The sequence below is a fragment of the Equus quagga genome, chromosome 2, assembly GCF_021613505.1.
Source record: "Equus quagga isolate Etosha38 chromosome 2, UCLA_HA_Equagga_1.0, whole genome shotgun sequence".
Classification (NCBI taxonomy): domain Eukaryota; kingdom Metazoa; phylum Chordata; class Mammalia; order Perissodactyla; family Equidae; genus Equus; species Equus quagga.
In genome coordinates, this window is record NC_060268.1 from 39,402,061 (window position 1) to 39,429,538 (window position 27,478).

The following is a 27,478-nucleotide window of genomic DNA, read 5'->3' on the forward strand; positions in this document are numbered from 1 at the left end:
AGAATAAGTGAAATTTAAAATGTATACCATTCTAAGAAGTTTAGTCTTCCTCCTGTCAGATGGTGATTTTCCTAGCCTATCTAGAAAGACTGTCCTCTCCCTCAGTATGTTAAGGCACAGGAACGCTTTTGAGAAACACTGCTGAAGCCACTGGGTGCTAACAGAGGTTTTAAAACAAGAACTCTCACACTGGGGATCAGAAACACACTCCAAGCGTATTACACACATCTTCCTCGAATCTACCAAGGTTCCTCTTCTGAGGGAAAACAAGGGTCCCTGGAACATCATGCAGCTCTTAGGCCCTCAAATGTGTTAATATACATAACCTCGGGCCTTATAAAATACTATCCTTTTGATTTACCTTCCTTCTGGTCTATTAATCTCTAACCACCACCTAATAACCACCCTAAAACATGATGCTTTTATCAAATCATTCTACCATTTAGGAATCTAATGGCCTCCCAGACCTTCGCATGAGCCCCAACAACTGGCCCTATCCTTATTCCTCCACTGCCTGGACCACCTGTTTTCGCCAGGTCAGTCTCTGGAACACCCAGGTCAGTCTCTGGAACGCCCTCTCACAAATCAGCAGGTCTTCTGCATTTCTGCTCATTTTTCAAACTATTCTTTCTGCCTAGAAGGAAAGGGAATTTTTCTCCAAGCCAGATCCCAAACTCCCTGCCTGGTCTAGTCCAGTCTGACCTGTGTAATGAAACTTCTTCCTGACTCAGTGAACAATGAACTTCCCCTTTCTGAACTAGTCAATCTCACTTCACCCAATTTAACACTCCACACAGGGCCTTGCTTTATCTCTTTATCCAAAATGTAATCCTCATCTCCAAAGCTAGAGTCCTTAAAGACGGCACATTTGTATGCCCCACTCTACAGCAGTAACTATTATTAAAATGCTCACTCTTCTGACCAAAATGTGCTTCTAGACAATACCACTGTAGAGAGCTGGGAGCCTGACGCAGGTGCAAGAGCAGAAACGCCTACTGTGGAGGAGAGGGGCTGACTCCTAAATGCAGTCCGTGCCTCTAAACCACAAAAACCCCAGCAGCAATAACCACCACATCAAAAACCCTTCAATACTGAGTTACATGTATTACAGGAATAAATAAGGAATTTCCAATAATTTCCAAATGTAGTCTATTTGGCAGAGGACACAATAAAACCATTAAAAATAAAGTAAAAGAGAAGGAACTAAGAAGTAAAAATAGCAGTAGACAATCACTTCCTAAAATGCATAATTCTGTTTACAATTTTCCCCCTCTGGGGCAAAACCCAGCTTTCTACAAAAACAGAATATCTCATTTTTAATAACCCTAAGACACTCGTCTACTTAGAAGGGGAACTGAGAGTGAATGACACTGTAAACCACAGTCTGCTAAAGCTATAAAGAGGATTCCATTCTGCAGGGATGGTACACAACCCCAGCCCAAAGTGGGAAACAGCAGCTATGGAGGTCTCACCCATGGCCACCGGTATGTCTGTCCAGTTGAGAGCACATTTCTGTGTGCAGATCCCCTCCTCATTGAGCACCACGGTGAGATCATCCTGACCCACAGCCACTTTTCCATCTGCCAGAGGTGCAACTAAGGGTTCCAGCTGTTTTCCTGTTGGGAAGAGCTCTTTGATGGACCCCTTTCCATCCACCTACAGGAAGAGACAAAGTGAGTCACCCAGCATTCTCCGGCCAGAGGCATGAACTCACCCGGGAAAAATCCACATAAAACTCAAAACCTACAGAAGCCAATAATATTCCTTGTTTGGCATAAGGAAATATTATAGTCTGTTATGACAGATTTTGTCATCACAATGTAGAACCAGTTATTTTTTCTAACACAGAGACAAGCATCTTGCCTGGCAACTAAGAATGTCAAGTGCTGGCCAGGATGCAGAGCAACTGAACTCGCATACACTGCTGGCGAAAAGGCAAAATGGGACAGCCATTTTGTTTGTTAGTTTCATAATTATAAATTAAATATACACTTCCCATATGACCCAGCAACCCCACTCCTAGGCATTTGCCCAAGAGAAATGAAAACTTAAGTTTATAGAAAAACTCATATGCAAATATTTATAGCAGCTTTATTCATAATAGCTAAAAATTGGAAACAACTTAGTCCTTAATTGATGAATGGACAAATAAACTAGTACATCCATACCATGGAATACTACTTAGCTATAAAAAAAGAATATCCTGACGCACACAACAACACAGATGGATGTCAAATGCATTATGCTAAGTGAAAGAAGCTAGACTCAGAAGGCTACATACTGTACGATTCTATTTATATGACATTCTGGAAAAGGCAAACCTATAAGAGACGAAGAACAGATCAGCAGTTACTAGAGGCTGGGGTGCAGGAGGAGGGTTGGATTTCAAAGGGGCAGCAGGAGGGAATTTTTTTGGGTGATGGAACTGTTCTGAATCTTGATTGTGGTGGTGGTTACATAACTCTAGGCACTTGCCAAAACTCAGAAATGGACATGAAAAACAATGAATTTTACTGTATGTAAATAAATGAATAATTTTTGAATAGCCTTGTCCTAAAGCAAGATTTCCCACCCTCAAAAGACTCTACCCTCAAGAAGGTGATGGCAGCATCCTAGCTAATCAGAGGAATGAGAGCCCCACTCATCTTTTGGCTCAGCCCCCCCCACTCCCACCCCTCACAGACTGCCTTCAGCACCTGTTCAGTCAGCTGCACAACAGTGACTTCTCCACGAGTTTGCAACTCTGATGTTGATAAAATTAGGATATTCCAACAACATAAATATGAAACAAATATATTAACTAGATAAAAATGAAGACCTAACACAGTGCAGGGTAGGGAAGTGGGGAGGTGGGAGAAAGGCTTCTAGAATTGCCAAGTCTGGATTGTGAGAGGGGTACACAGCTAAGAAATTTAGATTATTCTAGGAAGTGAATGGTATATCAAACTTTTCTACATATAGAATGCATACTGGAGGAAAAAAAGCCAATGTTGTGAACATTTACCACTTAGGTTAAGGGAAAAAGCATGTTATACAACAACATGTATAATGTGATATTTTTGTAAACAGCGTGGGAGCTCATAAACCAAAAGGTTAACAGTGATTATTTCTGAGGGGGGGGTTAAGGGTGATTTGCACTTCCTTTGTTTTCCTTATCTTTATTTTCCTCTTTTCTATGATAAACACATGTGACTTTGGGGAGAAAAAAATCAGTGAAAATAATTTTTAAAACAAATACACTACAAGATTTTGGCGGGGGGAGACTCAAAGTCTTAAAAATACTTAAATTAATACTAAAATTAGTTTGTAATTCCTGAGCACTAAGGCCTCAAGATAGCAGTCCACAATAATGCTGTTGGACAGGGCAAGAAGTCCTAATTATCTATCCCAATAATTAGATAAAGGATGTGGATAATTCACTATGTAGAGAATTAAGAGTTGACTTTGCCTGGTTGAAGATACACAGACATCTTATTTGTGGGAGATGCTGAGAACATGAAAAATAAAAAACATACACACACAAACCCTATTACGCCAAAAACTCTACTTAAGGCAGTCTCTTGACCTGTAGTTCAGAAGCACATAATCATCTTCCCCAAGGTAAACTGACGATATTTGCAAAATAATAAGTTTTACCCTTATTAGGTAGTAGTCTCTCTTGAAACCCACACAGATAGAATTTTCACACCATGCCATGGACTTGGGCACATCTGGTACACTAAAGTCCCCCTGAAAAAGAGAGCAAGAGTTCAATGGGAAAGATGTTGAAAGAAAAAAATCATGACCTTCCTGTTATTCCACCCCCATTCTGCAAAACGCCCCTCACCCTCGTCTGAATACACTTCTATAAGCACAAGGTGAGGGAACCACCCATAATAAAAATCTAAGTCACCCACGAACTGGGCAAGGTTTATTTGGAAAAGGTGAAAACCCACTTTGAAATAAACCAATCTGTATAGATGTTGTAGAATTGTACTGCCCCTGCCTCTGAAAACCAGGAAACTTGGATGAGCGGGCGTGAATAAGCTTTCACATAGTCATAGCAGAGCACTATATCTGGAAAGAGCTCCAAGACTGGGGTCCTCACCTTCACTAGAACTGAACAGGAAGTCTTTCAAGCTGTAGGTCAACCACAGCACCTCCCACCCAACCCATGGACCAGGCAACAGCGGAATGTACCTGCAATTCATGAAATTCCCTGTCCTTCCAGAAATAGAGCTGCAGCTTCTTTTTCACAGCTACACACATCCGCAACACCTCCTCACCAGTCTCTGTGTGCTGGGAAGAGACACCCAAAGTAAATGAGGATGTAGACATAACAACTCCATAATGAAATGACAACTACATTAGAGATTTTCTACCTTGAAATGGCTACTAATCTGAAAATCTCCTGTAATACAAAGGCACTAAGCCAGACAAGTTGACCCAAAAAACACTATTCTCTAAGATGTACTCAGAAACAACAGGCTAAAGAACACTTCCTCCCCCAGGGCTGCCAGTCAAAGGCCCCAGCCCCAGCAAGTCTTGTGGACATTCATAATTCAGAGAGGAAAATCCCGGGGCAGGCCTTCACCTACATAACCGCTTCCTCCTTTTTTTCTTAAATGTTTCTCGCTCATGGCTGTCAACACATGGTCAACACATGCTGGGTCAGGGATCAGCGTGTGTCAGTGACAGCAGGGCCACTTTCAATCCTCTAAAGGAGTTGGGGAGAAAGAAAATGCCTAAGCATAAAACAATGCAGTGTCAATGTAGACCATAAATGCTAAAATGTGATCAAAGCTGAGTTGAGGGGTGAGACAGATTTTGAAGAATGTAAAGATGATGAATTGGCAAAAATAAGGAGAAACATCTTTCCTGAATAACCAAAACTCCCTAAAGACAACGACCACGATGATATGTTTAGAACAAGAGTCAACTTCATGTCCCATCACCATGTTTTGATACTGTTACAGTCTCGATTTCCCACTCATGGCGTGTCCATGACAAGTGTTTTTATCCTTGGTTAGTTTGCCTCCTGCCATACAGATGCCTGCTACCCTAAGCAGTACACACACAGGGAATGCAAATGTTCCCATTTCAGACCACATGCTCAGTGGGAAACTTCTCTAATACAATCCAAAATCAAACATTCCCTTTGGAGTCTCTACCGGGTTTGGATATCAATGTTATTCTTCCCAACTAATGGTGGGAATGACGTAGGGAAGACGGTATTTATTAAAGCACAAAGTCAAATTTCACCTTGCCCGCACTTACCTGGAGGTCACATGTGAACAGTGATGCTCCTTTTGCCTTTGAAACCGTAGTGATTTGTTGAAATGTCAATAGGTCATGGACATAAATATTATTTTCTGTTTGGAAGGAGGTAAAACATCACTAGAAATTATCACAATTCTCTAGCATAGCCACCTTCAAGACAAAAAAATACTGTGTAACAATCAGAAGAACCAAATGGAAAAGGCTGGTTGAAGACACACCTTCAGTTTAACTAACAATAATTTATTCTGGTCTGTTACCAGAATCACATTACAAAATCCTTAAGAGGTCATTCAGTCTTCTGGACTTGGATATTTTGTTCCTTGAAATTTGGGCTGGCTTGAGTAAAAGAGCTTTCACTTCTAAAACACTCTTATACTCTGTCTTTCTCAAGTCTGGAAATTTGTGATGCAATATTTGTACAAGAAACGGCTTTCAGAGCTACTTAGAATAGGAGGCTCCAACAAGAGAAAGGAAAGCCCCTGTGGATTTTGTACAAACCCATGACAAGGATTTCTTTTCCAGGTAAGCAAGCAAAATAGTTTCACTTGGGCCTCATATCTAGTTTTAGTCATGAAGATTTAGTTACTTTAAATGTTTCCCCTCAATCTAGGAACTAAGTTAAAGAAGATTTTACTATTTGGACCCCGGACTGAACAGTACAGAGGGTGAGGCAAATTTCTAGTCCTGTGCTTGTCAAGAAAACCTCACTGGCTGCCTTCCGTGAAACTAAGGCTTTTCAAACAAGACCCTGAATAGTCTGGCTCTAATCTGTCTCTCACCTGATATCTTGCCACTACATATGTAAAGTCTGATCACATCTCAAGGCCTTTGCCCAAGCTGTTCCCTCTGCCTATAACGCTCTGCCTACCTCTCTCTTTCTGTTGAAATTCTAATCATCCACTAGATAATATAGTTCCTCCCATTACTAAGATCCCACAATATTTTCTATAAATTTCCATTGTAACTTATCACATTGTATCATGATTACTTTCTGTTATTTCAGTCTTCATAATCAGAACATAAGTTTCAATGACAGACACCATGCCTCATCCAACTTGGCATCCCCAAGGCCTGGAAGAGGGCTCAAGAAATACTTGCTCGACTACTGAATGCATGAAGTGACACTCCTTGCAGAGGAGAGCTCAAGTTCATGGGAGATATTGTTCCCTTTATTACCTGCATGCCCTGCTGTATCTGGTTTGGAACATGCCAATTTCATTGTTAAGAAACTACTACCAAATTAACCACAAAAGTGTTAATTAGGGCATAGCTTTTGTTTTTTGACACATGAAATACAAATGTAACCTACATTTTCTTACCTAACAAGCTGACCAGAATCTTAAACTGGGAAACCACATGGATCTGGAAAATAGCAAATCATTAGACTCAATTAAACATTTCTGACAAGATTTAGCAACTGCTCATTTAACTACAGTACTAAAAAGTGACTAAAGAGCCTATACCACTGAAAAGGATCTGACTTATATTTATGTGCAATCATAAAGTTCGCTTGTGAAAGAGGATCTCAGCCACATGACGGTTGGACGAGATCCCTGCGCACATGGGAGGACAGAGAGCAGAGGATTCAAAGATTAATAAACAACGTTGCCAAGCTCCTAGCTTTGAGATGGTCTCATAGAAGTCAAATATTCTTGTAGTGACCACCATCACTGCCTACCTGCTGAATCTTTTTGGAGAAGTTCTTATTGGATTTCTCTAGTGTCACTTCAAACCTGTTGCAACCTATGGAAAAGAAATAAACACTCACAGTTCCAAACACAGGGATACATATAAAAATTACAACAAAAAATGCTGCTGCATACTGCTCTCCTACAGAATCTTCCAGAATTCCTAAAAGACCATTAGTTGGAGCTCTAAAACCTAAAGTCTTCACTGAGCATAGTAAGCTGCTTTCAACTCCAATTTTAAACCAGAGAGTTCCATGCACCTTCACTTGGCATTAGCAGAAAGGATCACACCACAGAAGTTTACTGAGGCTGCAAGGTACTTACGAGTCTGAAGGTCTTGCCCTACAAAATAGTACCTTGGCAAAGTGTTTCACAAAAAAGAGTGTACAAAGTAACAGTCACATATAAGAGCCCAAGCAATGAAACCCAGCCCAAAGCATCCTTGGACGCAGACCAACTGAATCCTAGCAGCTACCGTATGCCCTGCCTCATAGGACAGGGCAAACGCTCAAGACCATAACCAGAGCTAAAGCAATTTAATGCATCTACACTTACGGCCACTTTCAGGTGATGCTACATCTGCTGGCACTGTCGTGAAAAAGGGGAAGAAAGTTATATTCCATAAAAACATGTGAAGCCAGCCGTGCCGGGATAGCAAAAACATTCAGCCTCAAAAGTCACCAGAGAGAGAAAAAGAATAGTCATCATAATAATAACAGCAGCTATCATTAACTAAGCAACAATGAGGTGCCAGGTTCTGGGTTTAAAAATTTATGTATATTTTCTGTAACTTCACAACCACCCCAAGAAGGAGGTATTATTACTCAACTTTACATGTGAGAGACCTGATGGGTCAAGCAGTTAGGTAGTATGGTGAGACAACCCAGAAGCAAACCTGGGGCTGGATCTAAAGCCTGTGTGCTGAGCACAACCCTGCTACCTGCCTCCCGGCTCATGGAGAGACTGTCCACACTGCTGCCCACAGGCTGCTCCCCGCAGCTAGCTGTGCCCCTGTCCCCAGGAAGTCGGTGGAGATTCTTTGAGCAGACCCAAGTGCCCGTCTCACCAAAGCTAGTCTTACTTCCTCCATGTGTGCCTCAGCAGAGGAGATAAAGAAGGGGCCCTGAAGCTCTGGCAGATTCAAGAACATGCCCTGGATTCTGCCATTATATTTCACAAGAAAAAAAGTAATTCAGCCACTTCCTGCTTGAAAAGAGTTCTGTATTTGAAAAGAGCTTTATTATTACTTCTAACAATTCTCTATATAAGCAGAATTATCTAGGGCAGAGATTTTCAAACTTCTTGGTTTCAGGAAACCCTTCATAATCTTAAAATTATTGAGGACCTTGAAACTTTTACATGGGTTATATCTATCACTACTTACCATATCAGAAATTAAAACCAAGAAATTTTTTTTTTTTTCCTGAGGAAGATTAGCCCTGAGCTAACTACTGCCAATCCTCCTCTTTTTTTCTGAGGAAGCCTGGCCCTGAGCTAACATCCATGCCCATCTTCCTCTACTTTCTATGTGGGACGCCTACCACAGCATGGCTTTTGCCAAGAGGTGCCATGTCCACACCCAGGATCCGAATGGGCAAACCCCAGGCCCGAGAAGCGGAATGTGTGCACTTAACCACTGCACCACCGGGCTGGCCCCCCAAGAAACTTTAAAAAGATGCATTTATTGACTCATTTAAAAATAACAGTAATATGGGGCTGGCCCCGTGGCCGAGTGGTTAAGTTCGCGCACTCCGCTGCAGGCGGCCCAGTGTTTCGTCGGTTCGAATCCTGGGTGCGGACATAGCACTGCTCGTCAGACCACGCTGAGGCAGCGTCCCACATGCCACAACTAGAGGAACCCACAACGAAGAATACACAACTATGTACCAGGGGGCTTTGGGGAGAAAAAGGAAAAAATAAAATCTTTAAAAAAAAAAAAATGCATTGCTTGATTTAAAAAAAAATAAAATAAAATAACAGTAATAAGTCCATTATACGTTAGCATAAATAACATATTTTAAGGAATATTAACTATTTTTATGAATTAAAAAATGCTCTGCTTTACATTTTTACAAATCTGTTTATTGTCTGGCTTAAGACAGCTGACTCTCACATCTGTTTCTGCATTTAATCTATTTTGATACATTGTTTTGGCTTAAGTATATGACAAAAATCTGTCTTCACAAGGACACATAGTTGGAAAATGGGGGAATATTTTAATAGCTTTTTCAGATAATTGTGCATCTTCTTTGATACTATACCAAAACTTGACAAGTGGAATTTCTTACAATATGGAATCTGAAACCTATTAATAAACTTTTCTGTTAGATTAAAATCCATTGGTCTATCTTACACTTTGAATGAATCTTTTACTCACACATGATTTAGAAACTTCATGCATTGGAAAATATAGGTTCATTGAGTTATACAGATTTTCCAAATGTTGGCACATTTTGTCATAGGATTAAAAAAAAAAAATCACCCCAAATCTCATCAGAAAAATCTTGAAGTATTGAGAAGCTGTCAAACTCCTAGGGGCAGAAACAATTTTTTCACAATTCTCATTTTCTCTTGAAAGCTCTAACTTTATCATTAGCAACAAATACTGCCAGTTGTTTTCTTTGAAGTGACAGGTTCTTTTTGCTCATTTTTGAGAAAACACCTACCAAATACCCAAATGGTCTGAAAAACCATAGTCTATCTGTTACTCTTTCAAGCAAAAGTGATGCTCCATGAAAAAGTGGCCAGTTCAGCTCATAACTCAATCACATAAAAACTTTTACACCAGACAACCATAATGTTTCCTACCCTGTCACACAAAAAGGTACTTCCTATTACATCACAGAGCTTATTAAAAAGATGTGTTCTAAAAGGTCAAAATATAAAAAAAGAATAATTTTACTGCCTCACCAAGAACATTCTTAGGTGAAGCTGGCTTTAAAAAAAACAAAAACAAAAACCACCGTGAGTGCATGCTGAAGAACAACACAATGACCACTAGCACAGTTTGGTACTAACAAGTTTGCTGACCACTGCCTTGAACTTGTGCTAAGGGGCCAGCAGTTTCAGCTGCCATTTCTTTTGTACCATCAGTGCAAATGTCAGTAAGTGTCAGTGAAAAAAAACAAATAACATTTGGTGTTACCGTGAACTTAGTTTTGACCTTGTGGATCCTCTGAAACGATCTTGGGAACCCCCTGGGGTCTACAGATCACACTTTGAGAACTGCTGCTCTAGGGTGACGGTGCCAATGAAGTAAACCTAAAATTATTAAGGCCTTAGATGCAAACTAACCTAACCCCTGTTTAAGAGTAGAATGAGGCCAAGAGATGTTTATGAGCTCAAAGGATCAGCTCAGAGCAGATCAGAACCCAGTCCCCTTAATCTTAGTCTTTCTATAACATCTTATTACTCTCTCCCTTTCCTCAGAAAGACAGTCTAATTGCAGCCCTATCTAGGTTTGAAATATCTCAAATTTAGAAACCAAGTTAGTTCCACAGATGATTCATGGTGGCCCAGGTCTATTTCTGGTCCCTAAGCAGACCAGAGCTGGGCCAGAACTGAACTGTTCTCTAAGGGTTTAGGGAGAAGTGAAGTTTCTAACCAGTTTCCTTTCCTAATTGTCTAAGGTAGCTTAATATTGTTATTCAAGTTACCTATGGGGAAAGCAAGGCCCAAGAATATTAAATAACTTGTCAAAGATTCCATGGCGAATTGAACAACAGGGCAAGGAGCAGTCACCAACAGGGTTCCAAGTCAGATTAACACTAATATTACCAGTTTGAGTCTATACTACGTTGAATGGTTTATTTTTACAGTCTAGTTTTCAATTCCTCAAAACCCATACAGAAATGATATACTAAATAAATCACTTGATCGTAGTGTTTATTATTTGATGGCACAAAGAACGAATTATCTATCGGGGTAAGAATATCAGACTCTCTTATCTCCCTGTCCTGCACAGTATCTGAGCCCACAGTAGATAGTCCAAACACAGTTGTTGAATGCTGAATAAAATCCAAGGCAAGCTTAGTTTTTAAATTATAGACTGGGTAGATGTCATAGAATGCAAATATTCTGGCTCTGAGAACTAAAACTTTAAAGCAAGGGCCAGCAAAGTACCATCCATGGGTCCAATCCAGCCCTCCAAAAGTTTTTGCAAATAAAGTTTTACTGGAACACAGTCATCATTTACACATTGTCTACGACTGCTTTTTTGCTACAACGGCAGTTGAGTAGTCAAGACAGAGAGCTTATGGCCTGCAAAGCCTAAAATATTTACTATTTGGTCCTTTTTGGAATAAATTTGCTGACTCCTGATTTAAAGGAAAGTTGAAACACTTAGAAATGAAATAAACCCTCTGTTTCGATCTTCTGGTTTCTCTCCTTATCCCACCACAGAACCTGACCAAGTGCTTCCTCTTCCCCTGCCGCACCAGCGAGGGCAGCAGAATGTGCCATTCCAAAACATGCTGCTTTGGCATAAGGATTATTTTGAGATAAAGGCAATTGAGAAGAAGCACACACAAGAGAAGCTCTCTGCTCACTCACTTCAAATTGCCCAAAAGCAGGGCATAAATGTACAAAGGTATCCCCCACTCCCCTCTCCACCAGAAAGGACAGAATTTAATCACTGGAGATAACTCTAGACCCTTATGAGCCCAGAGGGATCTACATGACAAACATCTCCAAACAGCTTCCCCCGTACATTTGTCTTCCCACAACTGGCCACCAAAGTCCTTTTCTTTGTCTTGTCTTGTTGCTTCTCTAAAAATTTATTCTTTGCTTGTTAAGATGCTCTGTAAGCCCAAGTTCTAACCACCCCATTGAGTCCCTCATCATTGAGTGCTCCCATGTATATGTGTCATGTACATGTTCATAAACTTCTGCTTGTTTTTCTCTTGTTAATCTGTCTTTTGTCAATCTAATTTACAGCCAATGAACCTTAGATGGGTAGAGGGAAAAAGAATTTTTTCCTCCCCTACACTGGTTAATGCTCTTTTTCTCCAATGCCACCCCTGCTCCAGGTTCCAAAGAGAAGGTTCTATTTCCACTCTTACCTTAAGCTATTAGGTTGAAAGCTAGGAAATTTGTTTTTTTCTAATATGGTCAAATAGAGACAGTTTCATATGGTTCAACCTAGCCTGTCATTAACAGCAGATTTCTACAGATTCTGTAGCTCCAGGGTATAGTATCCAAACACATCAATTTTTCATAAAGAAAGCACAGAAATAAAATTAGGAAAAGAGAGTGAGGTACCTTTTTTCCCACTAGATGATACTCTAAAAGAATAAATTTCAAATACTTTTACTTATTAGTCTACATTTTTACTGACAAAGTCACATTTGATTAGAGCTTTAGTTTTCAAAGCCCTTGCACCTGACCCCAACAATTTTGTGACAAAGATACTATTTTATAGAAGAGGAAATTGACATTGGAAAGGACCTACTCAACAGCCACGCAGCCAAGAAATAAAGCTGGACTCAAACCCAGGGCCTCTCTGTCCCAGCCTAACCCCCGTAAGTTAACAAGATCTTTTAAATCAATGACTCCTAATTTCGTTTCCTACCACACCATTTACATAAGAATCTTATTCCCATCAGTACTATTTCTTGTTTCTGACAGTGAGTCTCCGAGAAGTGAGAAGGGGGGAAATATCCAGCCCCATCTCCCAGATATAGCCAAAAAAAACAACAAACGCTGGAGATTCTCACATTTCTCCCCACTTTCCCACTGCACTACCCCAACCCCCAATCACTCCTTTAACGGCCCAGGAATCACTGATGTCACAGTTGTATGCTAGCTGACAATCAAAACTTTTTTTTTTACACGAGCAGTAAGCCGCCTCTTTCTCAGTCCTGGAAAGTTGCCACTTACCAACATCCTTCCGAATCCTATAGAGAAGAAGATGTCCTTGTTTGGTTCCAACGAGAAGCCATTCCTCTGGAAAAGAAAAGAGCTGTGAGAAAGGTCAGTCAGCTTTAGTAAGACCCTATTTCTTTAGCTGGGGCTTGTAATCAGAAATCAACGGGTCAAGAAAATGAATTGCTTTTGATAGCAGGTGATTTGCAAAGGTAAAGAATGTTTATATGCAAGATATGTTTGAGAATCAACCAAACAAAAAAGTATTTATCGAACAATTACTAAGCTAGACATTTTAGAGAATAAAAAACATCTCTGGCTTTACTGTTTCAAAATTAAACTGACTAAAAACATGATGGAAGTTTATAAAATCATAAAATGGATAGTATAAACATGAAACTACGTACCTAATCTCAGAAATAACAACTAAAAGGCATCCTTTGAAGGTTCAATGGTTTTACTTTAGGGGAAATAAGAAGTGCCACAGCATTTCGAATTTACAGAATTATCTCAAAAGATGGTCTAGCAGATAATAACAAGTGTTGACAAAGATAGGAAGAGACTGGAACCCTCACATTGTTGGCAGGAATATAAAACGGTGCAGTCACTTTGGGAAACAGTCCGGCAGTTCCTCAAAAGATTAAAACATAGGGTTACCATAGAACCTAGCAATTCCACCCATGGGCATACACACAAGAGAAATGAAAACATATGCCCACACAAAAATTTGTACATAAATGTTCATAGTAGCATCATTTGTAATAGTCAAAAGGTAGAAACAGTGCAGATGTCCATCAACTGAAGAATGGATAAACAAAATGCGGCATATCCATACAATGGAACATTAGCCAGACTTTAAAATGAAGCACTGTTGGGGCCAGCCCAGTGGCATAGTGATTAAGTTCAGCGTACTCCAATTCGGTGGCCCAGGTTCACAGATTCGGATCCCAGGCACCAACCTACACCACTCATCAAGCCACACTGCAGAGGCATCCCACATACAAAATGGAGGAAAGATTGGCACAGATGTTAGCTCAGGGCCAATCTTTCTCAAGCAAAAGGAGGAAGACTGGTAATAGACCTTAGCTAGGCCCAATCTCCCTCACTAAAAAAAAAAAAAACCAAAGCACTGTTACATGCTACAATAGGGATGAACCTGCCATGCTAAGTGAAAGAAGCCAGACAAAAGAGGCTACATATTGTCTGATTCTATTTCTATGAAATGTCCAGAACAGGCAAATCTATAGAGACAGAAAGATTAGTGGCTGCCTAGGGCTGGTGGGCTCGGGGGAAAATGGGGAGTGACTGCTAATGTGGACAGGGTTTCTTTTTAGGGTGATGAAAATGTTCTAAAATTCATGTGGCAACTCTGTGAATGTACTAAAAACCACTGAATTGTACACTTTAAATGGGTGAATTGTATGATATATTAATTACATTCCAATAAAGCTCTTATTAAAAAAAAGAAGATGGTCTAGGCCAGTGGTTCTTAACCCTAATGTGTCTGAGAATTATTTGAGGGTTTGTTAAAACAAACTGACGCCCTGGGCCGGCTCCGTGGCCAAGGGGTTAAGTTCGCATGCCCGCTGCGGCAGCCCAGGGTTCAGATCCTGGGCGCGGACACGGCACCGCTCATCAAGCCACATTGAGGTGGCATCCCACATCCCACAACTAGAAGGACCTGCAACTAAGATGTACAGCTGTGTGCAGGGGGGGTTTGGGGAGATAAAGCAGGAAAAAAAAAAAGGAAGACTGGCAACAGATGTTAGCCCAGGTGCCAATCTTTAAAAAAAACAAAACAAAACTGAAGCCCTGCCTTCAGTTTCTGATTCAGTTGTTTTGGAATGTTTTGGAAGTAGGCCTGGGAATTTGAGTGTGTGTGTGTGTGTGTGTGTGTGTGTGATTAGCCCTGAGCTAACATCCATTGTCAATCCTCCTCTTTTTTTTTGCTTGAGGAAGATTCGCCCTGAGCTGACATCCATGCCAGTCTTCCTCTACTTTGTATGTGGGAAGACTCCACAGCATGCCTGATGAGCTGAGTAGGTCTGCACCCGGGATCCGAACCTGTGAACCCCAGGCCACCGAGGCAGAGCGCACAGAACTTTAACTACTCAGCCACAGGGCCCGTCATGAATTTGCATTTTTAACAAGTTCCCAGGTGACGCTGATGCTGTTGGTTCAGGGTCCTCATTTTGGAAGACACTCGTCAAGGCGAAATATAAAGAGGCTCCAAAATGATTTAAATAATTACCCTAACAGATCTCTATGAAATCATTAAGGGAAGTTCAGCATGTGCAGATGCTTCCTCAGCTTTCTGATGCTGTAACACAAAGGTCACTCATTCTTTTCATAAGCTCTCCTGATCCTTTGAAAAATAAAATATTGGATAACGGGACAAATAGATAGCCTTTATTGAGCAGCAGGAAATGCTAAGCACGTTTCATGTTATTTCACTCATCCTCACAACTATCCTTTGAAGTATGTCCTTTTTTAAAATCCCCATTTTACAAACGAGGAAGTTGAGGCCCATGAGATAAGTAACTTGTCCAGAGTCACACGTGTAGTAAGTGGCAGAGGCAGGATTCTAACCCCAATCGGTCTGATCCCTAACCACCTGCTGTAATGCACTTGGTAAGGGATCCCACGTCAAAAGAATGGGTGTTGGCCAGCGGTTGTCTGAAAGGCAGCGGTTCTAGTTATAAAACAGGTCAGGAGCCACATCAGGAACACTTCTCCAGGTTGATGTCCTTAGTCTTCCAGAAAGAGTCATCCTGTCTTCTTTTATTTTTTTGTTTTAAAGCAGAGGCAGGACACAGAAAGTAAGACACTGTGTGCTCTTAACGACATAGATGGAAATCAGAAATAACACCCAGCTCTAATGGAATGCTGGAGATTTATACTGGAGCAGAACACAGAAAAAAATTCAGTTCACAATGCTTGCTTTGTAAAAGATATTACGTTTAGAACTCTACTTACAGATATCACTATATTGAGCAATTGGAATATTGAGGTTGATTTTGGGGACACCCACTGAAATTTCAGATATAAATAAAATGAAGTGGAATTTTTTTTTAAAATGCACTTATAACAAACATACAAATTTATAATCAAAAGGTGAACTTAATGTTGACCATCTTCCCCATCCTTCCCTCTCCACTCTGCCTCCCAGACCCCTGCCAGGTCCTGTTTTTATCTCTTTTAACAGCTTCAGCTTCCTCCCAAGTCTGCCAAGGCCTGCCAATTTCACCTCTACAGGGTACCTCACAACAGCCCTCTCCCCGACAGTCTCTCCAGGGACCCACGTGATGGCCTCAACTGGTCTCAGTCTACACATCCTTCCATGTTTACGGTCGGTTACTTAAAGCAGACCGCCAATGTTGTCACACTGGGACTTAAAAAATCCTCATGAGGGGCCGGCTCCGTGACCGAGTGGTTAAGTTGAGGTGGCGTCCCACATCCCACAACTAGAAGGACCTGCAACTAAGATAAGCCATGTACACGGGGGGTTTGGGGAGATAAAGCAGGGGAAAAAAAACAACAAAAAGACTGGCAACAGTTGTTAGCCCAGGTGCCAATCTTTAGGGAAAAAAAAAAAAAAAATCCTCATGAAGCTGCACTACCAAAATATGAAGTCAAAATCCTAAGCATGACACTGGAGAGTCTACTTTCCATTTTCACTGAAATGTTTATTCACCAATAGATGTTTCTTATCAAATGCCTACCTTATTGGTCATAAAACAGTATCAGATAAATTCACCAAAATTTGTAAAGAATATTTTTAATTGAAATTTTATTTGACCCTTCTCAAACTTTCCATTGGAGGTACTGAGGAAAAATGCATTTATCATATATGCAAAATATTGTAACAATTCTCTTTTAAGTAGTGAAAGCACCACACACATACTCATTCCTAATCCTCAAACTTTTAAGGAAAAACAGTGTATCATCCAGACATAATAATAGCACAGAACCCTGAAGAGGCTTGATTTGGTTACAGAAATCAGTGGGAGCTCAGGTGGCCAGAGGACCTGACCCATGTTGGGCCTGCATGCTCTGTAACATGTCACCATATAACACATCCATGCATGCAAGACACACAGAATGAGAAGCCTGCAGAGCAGGCACAGCACAGAGTAGACAGTGCCTTCTGAAGCTCAACACTGCATATCAGAAAGTAGAACACACTACACAAATGGGTAACACACACGTAAACAAACGAGAGTCAGCCCTAGAAAATTCCTGATGGCCCAATTCCGGGCCACAAGATTGGACTTGTGTGATCCCTCCTGGGAAGTGAGTAAGGCTGGGCCCTCTTGCTCATAATTACCCTAATGAAGCTCTGTCCAACAGTGCAACCCAGTCCAACCTCATGTCATAAACAATTCCATTCCTGGCCCAACGCTGGCCACTGCAGGGAATACAGAGATGAATAAGGTGGTAGTCACGGCCCTTCTTTGGGTCATGGGGCAAACAACAGTGTTTCTCAAAGTGTAGGCTCCTGATGAGGCAGATCAGAATTGCTTGGACTTACTAAAAATGCACATTCCTGAGCCCTGCTCCCAGAGATTGTGAGTCAATGATTTTGCGGTGGTGCCCTGAAATTTGCGTTTTTAAATTTAATTTATTACATGAGACATTTACATAGTTCCAAAGCTAAAACTGAGAAGTCGGGCTCCCATCCTGCCCGCTCCATGTTCTCTCCTTTCTGCTACAGGTAACCACTTCAGTAATTTTTGATTTATCTTTCCACTGTTTCTTTGAATAAGTAAATATGATTGTGTATACACACATACAAATACACATACAGACAAATCTGCATTTTTTTACAGGCTTGGAATATATATTAAAGTTTGAGAACCAGGCTCTAGAAGCAGACATGATTTACTGGGTATGTAACCTTGGAAAAATTACTTAAATTCTCAGGTTCTTCCTTTGCAAAATGGAGTTATTATTTCATAAAAGCTTAATACAGATTAATACTCAATAAATGGAGGCTATTCTATTAATACCATTATTAATTAATTAAATACATAATGAATACCCATCATGAGTCAGGAACTGTTCCAGGCACTGCAAATAAAGCAATGTACAAAACAAAGTTCCTGCTATGAAGGAATTTATATTCTAATATCGATTAGAGGAGACAATAATACATAAAATAGCATTAGGTGGCAATCCATGATAAGAAGGATAAGGCTGAGTAAGAGAATAGCACAATGGTAGATGAGGCATTCTCTTTCATATAAGATACTTAGGGAAGGTGTTGCTGATTTACGTGATATTTCAGCAGAGACCTGAATGAGATGAGGAATGAGCCATGTAGTATGCAGGGCAAGAGAGTGCCAGGTGGTGGAAACAGCAAGTGCAAAGGCCCTGAGGTATTTACATGCTTTGTGTGTTCAGGGAACAAGGAAGATGGTGTGACTAGTACCAGAAAGGAGCAAGGGGTAAAAGCATAGGAGATAAAGTCAGGCAAATAACCAGAGGTCTAATCATGTCAGATGTAGCCAACCATGGTAAGGACTTGGGAACTTATTCCAGTTGTGATGGGAAACTACGGGAGGGTTTTAAGCAGAAGAGAGATGTGATTAGATTAAGTTTTCAAAGGATCACTCTGCCTCTGTGTGAACAGAAAATTAAAAATGGCACAACGGTAAACACCAGGTGATCAGTCAGGAGACTACTACAGTAGTTCAGATGAGAGAAGATGGTGCCTTGTCAAAAGTAGAAAGAGTGGAGATAGAGAGAAGTGACTGGATTCTAGATTTATTCTAGAGATAGAGTACATGAGATTTGCTGATGGACTAGATGTGATGTATAAGAGAACAAGAGAAGTTAAGAATGATTCCAGGGCTTTTGGCATTAGCCAAATAGGTAAAGAGAAATGCCATTTGTTGAAGTGTGGGATACAGAGAGACAAGCATGTTTTGGGAGAATGGAATCAAGAACTGTTTTGGCCACGCTATTAGACATCCAGGTGAAGATGCTGAAAAGACAGCTGGATTCCATAACTCTAGAGTTTAGGAAGAAGTCATCATCATCAGTATCCTCACCATTTCCATCTCCAAGGAGAAAGATTATGGCATCTCTACGACATCTTCCAGCTCAAATTTGTCTGGCCCTGCGTGATCTGGCTCCTGGAGGTTCCTGGATGAACTTTCCACTTTAGGACACAGCAGAGATAAAAGGAGTAATGACTAGAAATAGAAATGTTGCTGCTAAAATATTAAAATAAAGTATTTTGGAGGCAGGGGTAGTAAATGGCCTCTTATAGCCCAATACCTACCACAGCATCCTAGGAGGCAAAGGGCACTTTTCCTGTTTGGTTGGAGATCAAGGCAGGCGAAAAGCTACCTATCATTTCAAAACAATGTTGTGAAAAGCACAGGTGTAGGGAATCTTTACCATAACAAAGCGGAGTTGGTGAAGAGGTTGAGCTATACGTACTACTATCCCATAGGGTATGAGAGTCAAGGATTCTGACAAGCTAAGAAAAGTGTGGTAAGCAGCTCCATCCCTCCTTTCAGCAGCATATGTCCTAGGCTGAGTTGGGTACCCCCTTCCATGTTCCCATAATAGGCAGCATATGTCTCTTGTGTCATTTAACTTGTATCATAATCTGTTCATACATCTTTGTCCTCTACTGTGTGTCCTAGGAGCACAGGCACTGTTTCTTACTCATCCTTGTATTCCTGTCCCTACCAGACAGACTGGTCCATATAGGTACTTAATACATATTTGATGAAGAAACAGGGGAATGAAAAGGACCAGGACAGCTTAGTGCAGAGGTGTGATTTTAAAGAGGCCCAGGGCTCCTAAAGACAGGAGAGGTGCACGTTAACATGAAGATCTGTAGTGAAAGCACCCTACTGAAGAGGCAGTGAAGAACTCTGCAAGGCTGACCGGGTGCCACATCCACAGAGGATGGATAAGATGCCAGCCACCACCAAGATTCCACCAGGCCCATCATGGCTCCCTAGCTCAGTGTAAGATACGATTAGAGTTCTGAGCCACCTTTTTACGGCCCTGGATTTCTCCGACCCAGACACTGACAAGAAAGATTTAAATTATTTGTCAGTTCTTCGGTGGCTGTGAGCAGACACAATTGCTCATAGATAAGAGCATAATGTTCATAGTTAAGAGTCAAGGTTTAGACCCCTTAAATCATATGCATCCTGGAGCATTCAAGAGATGCCAGACCATGCTTTCTGCACTGGCCAATCCCAAGAGGATTATGCAAGTTTTTATGGGTTAGATGTCATGACAGCCTCGAATGATGCTCTTCTACCCACAGAGCTGGGTAACTTGGGCACTTTGAAGAGAAGGCAATCAACCACTTGGCTAGGTTAAGAGTTTAGAGTAACAACGTGAGTTACCAACAGTAATGAGAATGACGAGTGATCACTAAGGGAAAAAAGGCATATGGCGTTAACTTGTTCAACGCCCCCACCAAGGGCTGTCTTTCACCTAGAAAACAACACAATCATTTGGACAAGTTCAAGGCCCTGGCAGGCTGAGAACTTCCCACTTTTTGTCCCTCCAAACTAACGACTTCTTGGGAATCGAAATAAGCCAAAACTGAGCACAATTCATAAGGAAAGCTCAACCTCCATCTCTGTACCGAGAGCAAGGGCGAGTGGAACGTCCCTAAGATGCCTGAGTCTGTGGGGATGGCCCAAACAGCCCCACCGCCCTCGCTGTCTACAGTGCTCTGCCCTCCTCATCCCAGGCCCCTCTCGGACAGCGTCCGACCGGAGCCCACACAGCCAGACGCCTGACCACTTCCCTAGCCTCGTGAAAGGTCCGGACTGCTCGCGCGCTGACCTGGCCTCGGCCCCTCGGCCCCTCGGCCCCTCGGCTCACCCCAGGCAGCCAGACAGTCGATCTGCAGAGGCAGCTTTTCTAAGATCGGCACCGGCTCGAAGGCGTCGTGCATGGCGGCGAGCAGAGAATCGTCGCGGCAGTCTCACCCGGAGTGAGTTGGGCCGGGCTCGGCGCGGGCCAGAACCAGGCCAAGGAAAGGGCCGACCAGGACCCGGCCAGCGACCCCAGCTACAGGCCCTTCCGCAACAGAGCCATCATCAACAGCGGACTTCCTGCTGGGCTAAGCCCGCCCCTTCCGCCGCCCAAGCCCCGCCCCTTCCGCCCCGGCCGCTAATGCACCTTCGAGGAATGGCCGGGTGCTTGGGAGTCTTCGTCTGGCACCCAGAACTTCCCCGAGTGGAGCCCGAGTAGCCAAGGGGTTAACGAGAAAGGAAAAAGATCTTAATCTTAGCATTGCCTTAGGCAGTGTAACGTGGTGGTGAAGAATTCGGGCTTTGGCGCCAGTTAGACCTGGGATGGAAATCTATTTAGGAGATGACCTGTGACTTTTAAGAAATTAAGAATCTCCAGAGGCCTTAGTTTTGTTATCTGCAAAATGATGGTAGTGTTACGTATCTGCTAGCGTTGTGAGCGCTTGCCAAAGCCTGACACACTCTAAGCACTCGATAAATGGTTTTAGTAATAACCCCAACCAGTTCAAGTACCTTACCCTTGCATTTTAAAGGTGATTGTAGGCCAGTGGTTCCCAAATCAGCAGCGTCAGCATCACCTGGGAACTTGTTAGAAATGCAGTCTCAGGCCTCATTCCAGCCCTACTGAGTCAGAAACTGGAGTAGGGAGTCCAGCAGTCTGTGTTTGGGTAAGTCCCCAAGGTGAATCCATGCACTTTTAAAGTTTGAGAACCACCACAAGGATGTCTGTATCTGGCAGTTTCCCCCGAAGAAGATAGCAGGTGTGTCATAAAATTAAGCATTTAAGGTTGAAAGCAAAAATGTAAAAGAAAAGGAGTCTATGATATAGAAGTAAAAAAACCGAGCCTGGTCACTTTACTTTTACACAATGTCAGTTTCTTCATCTGTAAATTAGGAATATTGTCCCATCTTTACCAAGTGCTGTATCTGATAATCAAATGAAGTCACTTCAAGTAGTAAGAAACACAAGAATTGCTAAACAAATCTCGTGTTATGGCTGATTTTCACCACAGAAACCCAACACCTTGAAAATTTAGACTTGCCAGCTGCTGTAATGGAAGAAGGTCTAATACCTAGCAGTTCCAGGTCCAAAGACTGAGACCAAAATCAACAATTAAACTCTAAGGTAACAGGTCAGTGTGAAACTATAAATTTCTTCTGAACCTGTTCTAAAAAATGATACATATACCCAATCACAGTAACATAAGCAGCCATAAGATAAAGCAGAAAAAAGCAGATCCCAGGCTAGAGAATTTGTACTATACACTCCTGCTTAACACATTAGGGTTTTTTCCCCTAGTCTCAGGTCAACATCTAACCAGCCTCAAAAGATATGTGACCAACTCTCCTGCTGCATTATAACGATTACTCGCTTGCTAAGTTTTAGTAGGAAAAAACAAAAGCACATAACAGCAGCCTTTTGGTAATGTGTTAACCCGGGAGTAATCAGTTCTTCATATTGTTCCTTAGAGATGATGCCTCGGGGATTTTTTAAAAAATCACCACAGCAAACAGCTATAGAGAAATGTTACATAAATGTAAACACTTCCATTACAGTATGACTTAGTGAAAACTGTGGTGGTGTTGGTCATTGATTTCAAAAGATAAGACAGAATAAAAACCACGGAAGGAAAATTCCCACGAGAGAGAGTTGTAGAGAAAGAAGGGTCTTTAGAGAAAGTCTAGGGAAAAAAATGAGAAAAATATATTAATTTTGTTAAAATTTTTTTATATTAAAAAGTGGCATGAACTTTCTATGTAGAACAAAAATCTTGAGAAGGCAAAATTGGACAAAACCATTAAAACAGAAATATAGTGCTTCCAATGAATCCCATCACCTTGTGATGTCTCTTATAAACAGTCTCTAAACCAATACCAGATACAAGAACAGTCGATCTAAAGGATGAGCAGCAGTCCAGGGCCTCCACACTACTTCATGCAGGAAAAACTGTTTAAATTAAGCCAGGAGAACCAGTTTCCTTTGTGTTAGCTCCTGCTTGTGAAGCATTAGTCCCTTTAGCAGGGTGCTCACTCACAAGCACTTTGATGGAGTGCCTCTCTGCGCGGAGTGCATCACCCAGTGAATGGCAGAAGGCAAACAAAGCATTGCCTAGGTCTCTGCAGTGCTGCCCTCGGAGGCTTACAAAACAGTAGTTAAAAGTTCGGGAGTGTGCACCACATTGCCAGCAATGGGATGTGTCACAATAGCAGATGTCAAAAGAGTTAAGCTAATATTTCTCTCTAAAGTACATCTGAAATAGAAAAATCTTTAATATACACCATTTGTAAACAAAATTGCACTTGATTTTGCTTTTTTAAATGATGTGAATCATACTGTAACAGTTTCTTTTTTTTTTTGCTGTCCTTTTCATCATTCATAGAACCATGGCTCCTTAACTCAGAAGGACTCTTTTTTTTTCTCAAAACTACCTCTGCAAGATGTTACCTTGGCTTCCCAGGAAATGGAAAGATAATTTACAATTTCCCCCATCACCTATGTAACTCCCTAAATAAATAAAAATTACAGGCAGTTGCTCCTGGAGATTACATATTACGGTGTTGATGTCACAGTTCTTTAGAAGATGTTAAACTTTTTAGTCTGACAGATTAAACAATTTAAACATTACAGAAGGCTCAGGAACAACATACATAAGTTGCATAAACATCCATGTCAGAGTATGGGAGGGAAAGGGGCATCAATGTTGTAAAGAAGAAACTTGTAGATTTTTCTCATCCTATGAACTTATTTTCAATGAGAAGTCCTCCTTGCTCTGACACCTCTGGCCAGCTCCAATGCACAAAGATCAAGGAACAGATCAGGATGTCGCTGCCTCCTTTAATCCCATGGGGTAGTGTAAAGACTGACACAGAAGCTGATCTCTTCCCAGATACTAGCCATCTTCAACTGCACATCTTCCCATTCTTTACTCCATTTTGGACCTTTCAAAGTGTGTGATCATTCGTTCCTACGGGGGAAAAAAGGTTTATTCTAAGTATATTAATTCCAAATGGTCTACATTCCAAATATCTTCTACAAAGATGATGCACACACACATTTCCCACAAGTACTTGTTTATGTTCATTAAATATTTAGAGAGAGAGTGCCTAACCATCTATGAAGATTTGAGACATACAGATGTCCAGCCACCCAAGATTAACTGAATCAAAACCTCTAGGCTTCTGGAAAACCACAAGTGAAAAGAACTGTATATTTGAGAGTCAATTAAAATGATGAAACAAACATTTACTTAAGATTAACCTTTAATAAAAATGTCTCTCCTTTGATTCAGTAATTAAACTTGAAGAAACAGTCAAGGATGTGGGCAGAGATTTAGCCATAAGCATTTCTACTCCAACACTCAGAATTATAACAAAATACTAGAAAGAATTAAGCATTCAAAAATACAGGATCATAGGGGCCGGCCTGGTGGCATAGCAGTTAACTTCACACGCTCTGCTTTGGCGGCCAGGGGTTCGCCGGTTCAGATTCCAGGTGCAGATGTACACACCACTTGTCAAGCCATGCTGTGGCAGGTATCCCACACAGATAAAGTAAAGGAAGATGGGCACAGATGTTAACTCAGGGCCAATCTTCCTCAGCAAAAAAAAAAAAAAAAAAAAAAAAATTACATAAACAAACTGTGTGTATCCTTATAATGAAATATTATATATTCATTAAAATTATGTTTGATGAAAAAGTTCTAGAGATCTGTTGTGCAACAATGTGCATATACTCAACACTTTGCACTTGAGAATGGTTAGGATGGTAGATTTTATGTTTTTTTACCTCAATTTTTTAAAAAGTCATGTAAAAAACTACATTTGATTATAAAATATTATTTACAGTATGCCATCTCAATTAAGAAAACTGTACTATTAAATTTCCTTTCTTACCCTATTTTTTACCTTAATTACTATTTTTTCATTTTTCCTTTGCTTCATTTGCTAAGCACCCGTCACAAATTTATCCCAAACTCTCATAGAACTGTAAATCCCTTTTCAATATGATCAATTACATCAGCTAATCTATCCTTTTCACTTTTTTCTTAGAAATACCCCTCCTGAAGCTCTCTGTTCTCCTGCTCCCTCCTGGACTGGCTGCTCTCCAAGCCTGTCGCCCTGCTGTCACTCTGAGAGTTTCTTACATCATCTTCCTGGAGATTTATCCTCATGTCTCTGTCTTGGAGACTTTACTTCCTGGATCCCAAGTCTTTCTCTTTTTAGTTCCCTCACTCTGTAATTAACATTTTCTACTACTTTCCTGAGAAAGCACACAAGGATGTCAATTACTTTATTCTTGTGTAACTAAAAAACATGTTTATTGTACCCTCATATTGATAATTTAGTTGAGTATAGAATTCCAGGTAGAAAATAATTTTCCTCAGAATTCAAAGACATTGTTCTATTAGCTGTAGCATCCAAAGTTGCTGCTAAAGAGTGTGTGCCATTTTGATTCTTGGTCCCTTATTTAACTTGTTTCTCTTAAAATTCATTTCAGTTCTGGAATAGGTTTTTCACACAGGAGAACATGAACAGATGGGTGAAGTCAGTGCTACCAAAAGTACTATAGTAAACCTGTATTCCCATGAATGGCACAACTAGGTTTCACATACTCAGCCCCGTCTGGCTGCATGGCTGGAGAGCTGAAGCCAAACAGAAGCCCTGAAGGCAAATTATTAGCAGAAGAAAATCCCAAGAGGGAGATATTGGAACTGCAAAATACACCACAGAAAGCGAAGTGTTACACGGATAGGTTTAATTCTGAATGGCAGAGCTCTCAATTACTTCAATACACAGAACGGCTAAGGTATCTGACACTGTGGGCTGCATCACACCACAGGTCAGGGAAATGAAAGCCAATCCAACACAATGAGTCAGAATCGGGCAGATGCTTTCAAAAGGCTTTGTGAAATCAGGAGACTCTAGAATAACCTAATATTCAGAATACGTCCAAAATGAGTTCTCAGGAACTCAGACTAAAATTCTTACATAAAACTTCACCGTGAAGCCTTCTAGATGAACTGTATGGAGGCATATTAAAAGATTAAAAGTCAACATAAACATTAGAGGTACAAATTATAATCCTTACTATTGGAAGAGGACAGTGACACAGATAACACTGAACAGTAGATAACTCAAAATAATTTATATTTTGTTTTGGTCTACTATATTCCTTTCTCAATACTTTTCTTTATTATTTTTGCCTAGATTAGATAAGAGTTAAATTTGAATTTCTTAAAAACAAAGGAACCACAAAGTAGGAGAGTAAAGTATTTGCTACACAATTTAAACAAAGACATTCTCAAGTCTGACCATATAACTTTGGAAAAGAAAAGGAGAACATGTACAGAAAAGAAACATTCTTGAATATTTGAGCTCCAATATTAGTATTTCTATTCTCACCCTTTTTCAACTATACCAACTCTAGTTCTTCAGGCCACTACTGAGTCAAATAAGTAAAGGTTCCCTGAACAGAGGACTTATGACTCCCTGTTAAGTCACCAGACCCAAAGTTTATGCACATGATGTGATTACTAACCTCATCTGAATCCAGAAGGGCTGGAAGTGCTCTGCAGGGAGAAAAATACCAAATCAGTGTCACTGGAGTTGCATAGAAAACACAAAACATGTTCTGCATTATAAGAGGACCAATGTTTAATTAAAATTATAGCCATGGAAAAGAACTCAAAACTTCCAAAAGGATTATCCCATTGATTTTGGGAAGATCTATAGCTAAATCTTTCTAAGCAGAAATGTCATCTGAACGAATAATCCCAGCTACTTTTGTTTGTATATCATACCTAATCTTTAACTATTTTCTAACATCTTTTTAATGTTTTAATATTCTTTTAAGTGATTTAATCTTTTACTTCTAAAGTCAACTACAAGCATTCTCATTAGTATGCTCTTCAGCTCATTCATTTAAAATAATAAAAGTAATACTAACTTTGAAATGGGATTCTTGAGGTAATGATTCAAAAACTTACACATCTGTCACAGAAGAAGGAACGTTCTCTTCTACCCACTTCAAATCATCTTCCTGCTGGGAACATACAAATACCAGTTGTTACTAAAATGCACCAAACAATACATCTCAAGTAAGGATCTAAAGAGGACTCAAAATCTTTAAATTTAATCTCTTGTCACTCTGAAGTAGTATGTTCATATAACAAATGGGACTGCTAACAGAAAAGTCAAATAATTTAAAAAACTATATAACTGAAATATAAAATGACATCCTACATCCTTAAATGCTTTCTTCTCAATGGTCTAATACTAGAATTTGCTTCATATAAGCTTTGCTCCTTAAAAGTGAGATAAATTCTGGGGCTGGCCCCGTGGCCGAGTGGTTAAGTTCGCGCGCTCCGCTGCAGGCGGCCCAGTGTTTCGTTAGTTCGAATCCTGGGCACGGACATGGCACTGCTCATCAGACCACGCTGAGGCAGCGTCCCACATGCCACAACTAGAAGAACCCACAACAAAGAATACACAACTACGTACCGGGGGGCTTTGGGGAGAAAAAGGAAAAAATAAAATCTTTAAAAAAAAAAAAAAAGTGAGATAAATTCTAAACAGATTTGAATGCACAACTCTAAGAAGACCCAAGAAAACAACTGCTGACTGAAAAAAACCTTGATTTTTACTACAAAAAGA

At 40.7% G+C, this 27,478-nt stretch overlaps 2 protein-coding genes across 8 annotated transcripts in view; both read right to left on the minus strand.

Annotated features, from left to right (window-relative positions):
• VPS39 (VPS39 subunit of HOPS complex) overlaps positions 1–20,902 on the minus strand; it is a 41,379-nt gene extending 20,477 nt beyond the window's left edge. For 2 of the 4 annotated variants that reach the window (XM_046649751.1, XM_046649742.1), the window contains exons 1-9: positions 20,673–20,902; positions 12,825–12,890; positions 7,503–7,535; positions 6,938–7,002; positions 6,579–6,621; positions 5,257–5,351; positions 4,180–4,278; positions 3,637–3,729; positions 1,473–1,656 (exon numbers count right to left, since the gene is read on the minus strand). In XM_046649751.1, coding sequence (XP_046505707.1) covers positions 1,473–1,656; positions 3,637–3,729; positions 4,180–4,278; positions 5,257–5,351; positions 6,579–6,621; positions 6,938–7,002; positions 7,503–7,535; positions 12,825–12,890; positions 20,673–20,745 — 751 coding nt within the window. In that variant the 5' untranslated portion in view covers positions 20,746–20,902. The remainder of the gene's footprint in view (positions 1–1,472; positions 1,657–3,636; positions 3,730–4,179; positions 4,279–5,256; positions 5,352–6,578; positions 6,622–6,937; positions 7,003–7,502; positions 7,536–12,824; positions 12,891–20,672) is intronic. The other 2 variants (XM_046649760.1, XM_046649756.1) reach the window with 1 other exon arrangement.
• Positions 20,903–22,532: 1,630 nt separating this feature from the next.
• TMEM87A (transmembrane protein 87A) overlaps positions 22,533–27,478 on the minus strand; it is a 36,483-nt gene continuing 31,537 nt past the window's right edge. For 2 of the 4 annotated variants that reach the window (XM_046649825.1, XM_046649817.1), the window contains exons 18-20: positions 26,812–26,864; positions 26,364–26,394; positions 22,533–23,790 (exon numbers count right to left, since the gene is read on the minus strand). In XM_046649825.1, the coding sequence (XP_046505781.1) occupies positions 23,749–23,790; positions 26,364–26,394; positions 26,812–26,864 (126 nt within the window). In that variant the 3' untranslated portion in view covers positions 22,533–23,748. Of the gene's footprint in view, positions 23,791–26,363; positions 26,395–26,811; positions 26,868–27,478 lie in introns of all 4 variants that reach the window. The other 2 variants (XM_046649809.1, XM_046649801.1) reach the window with 1 other exon arrangement.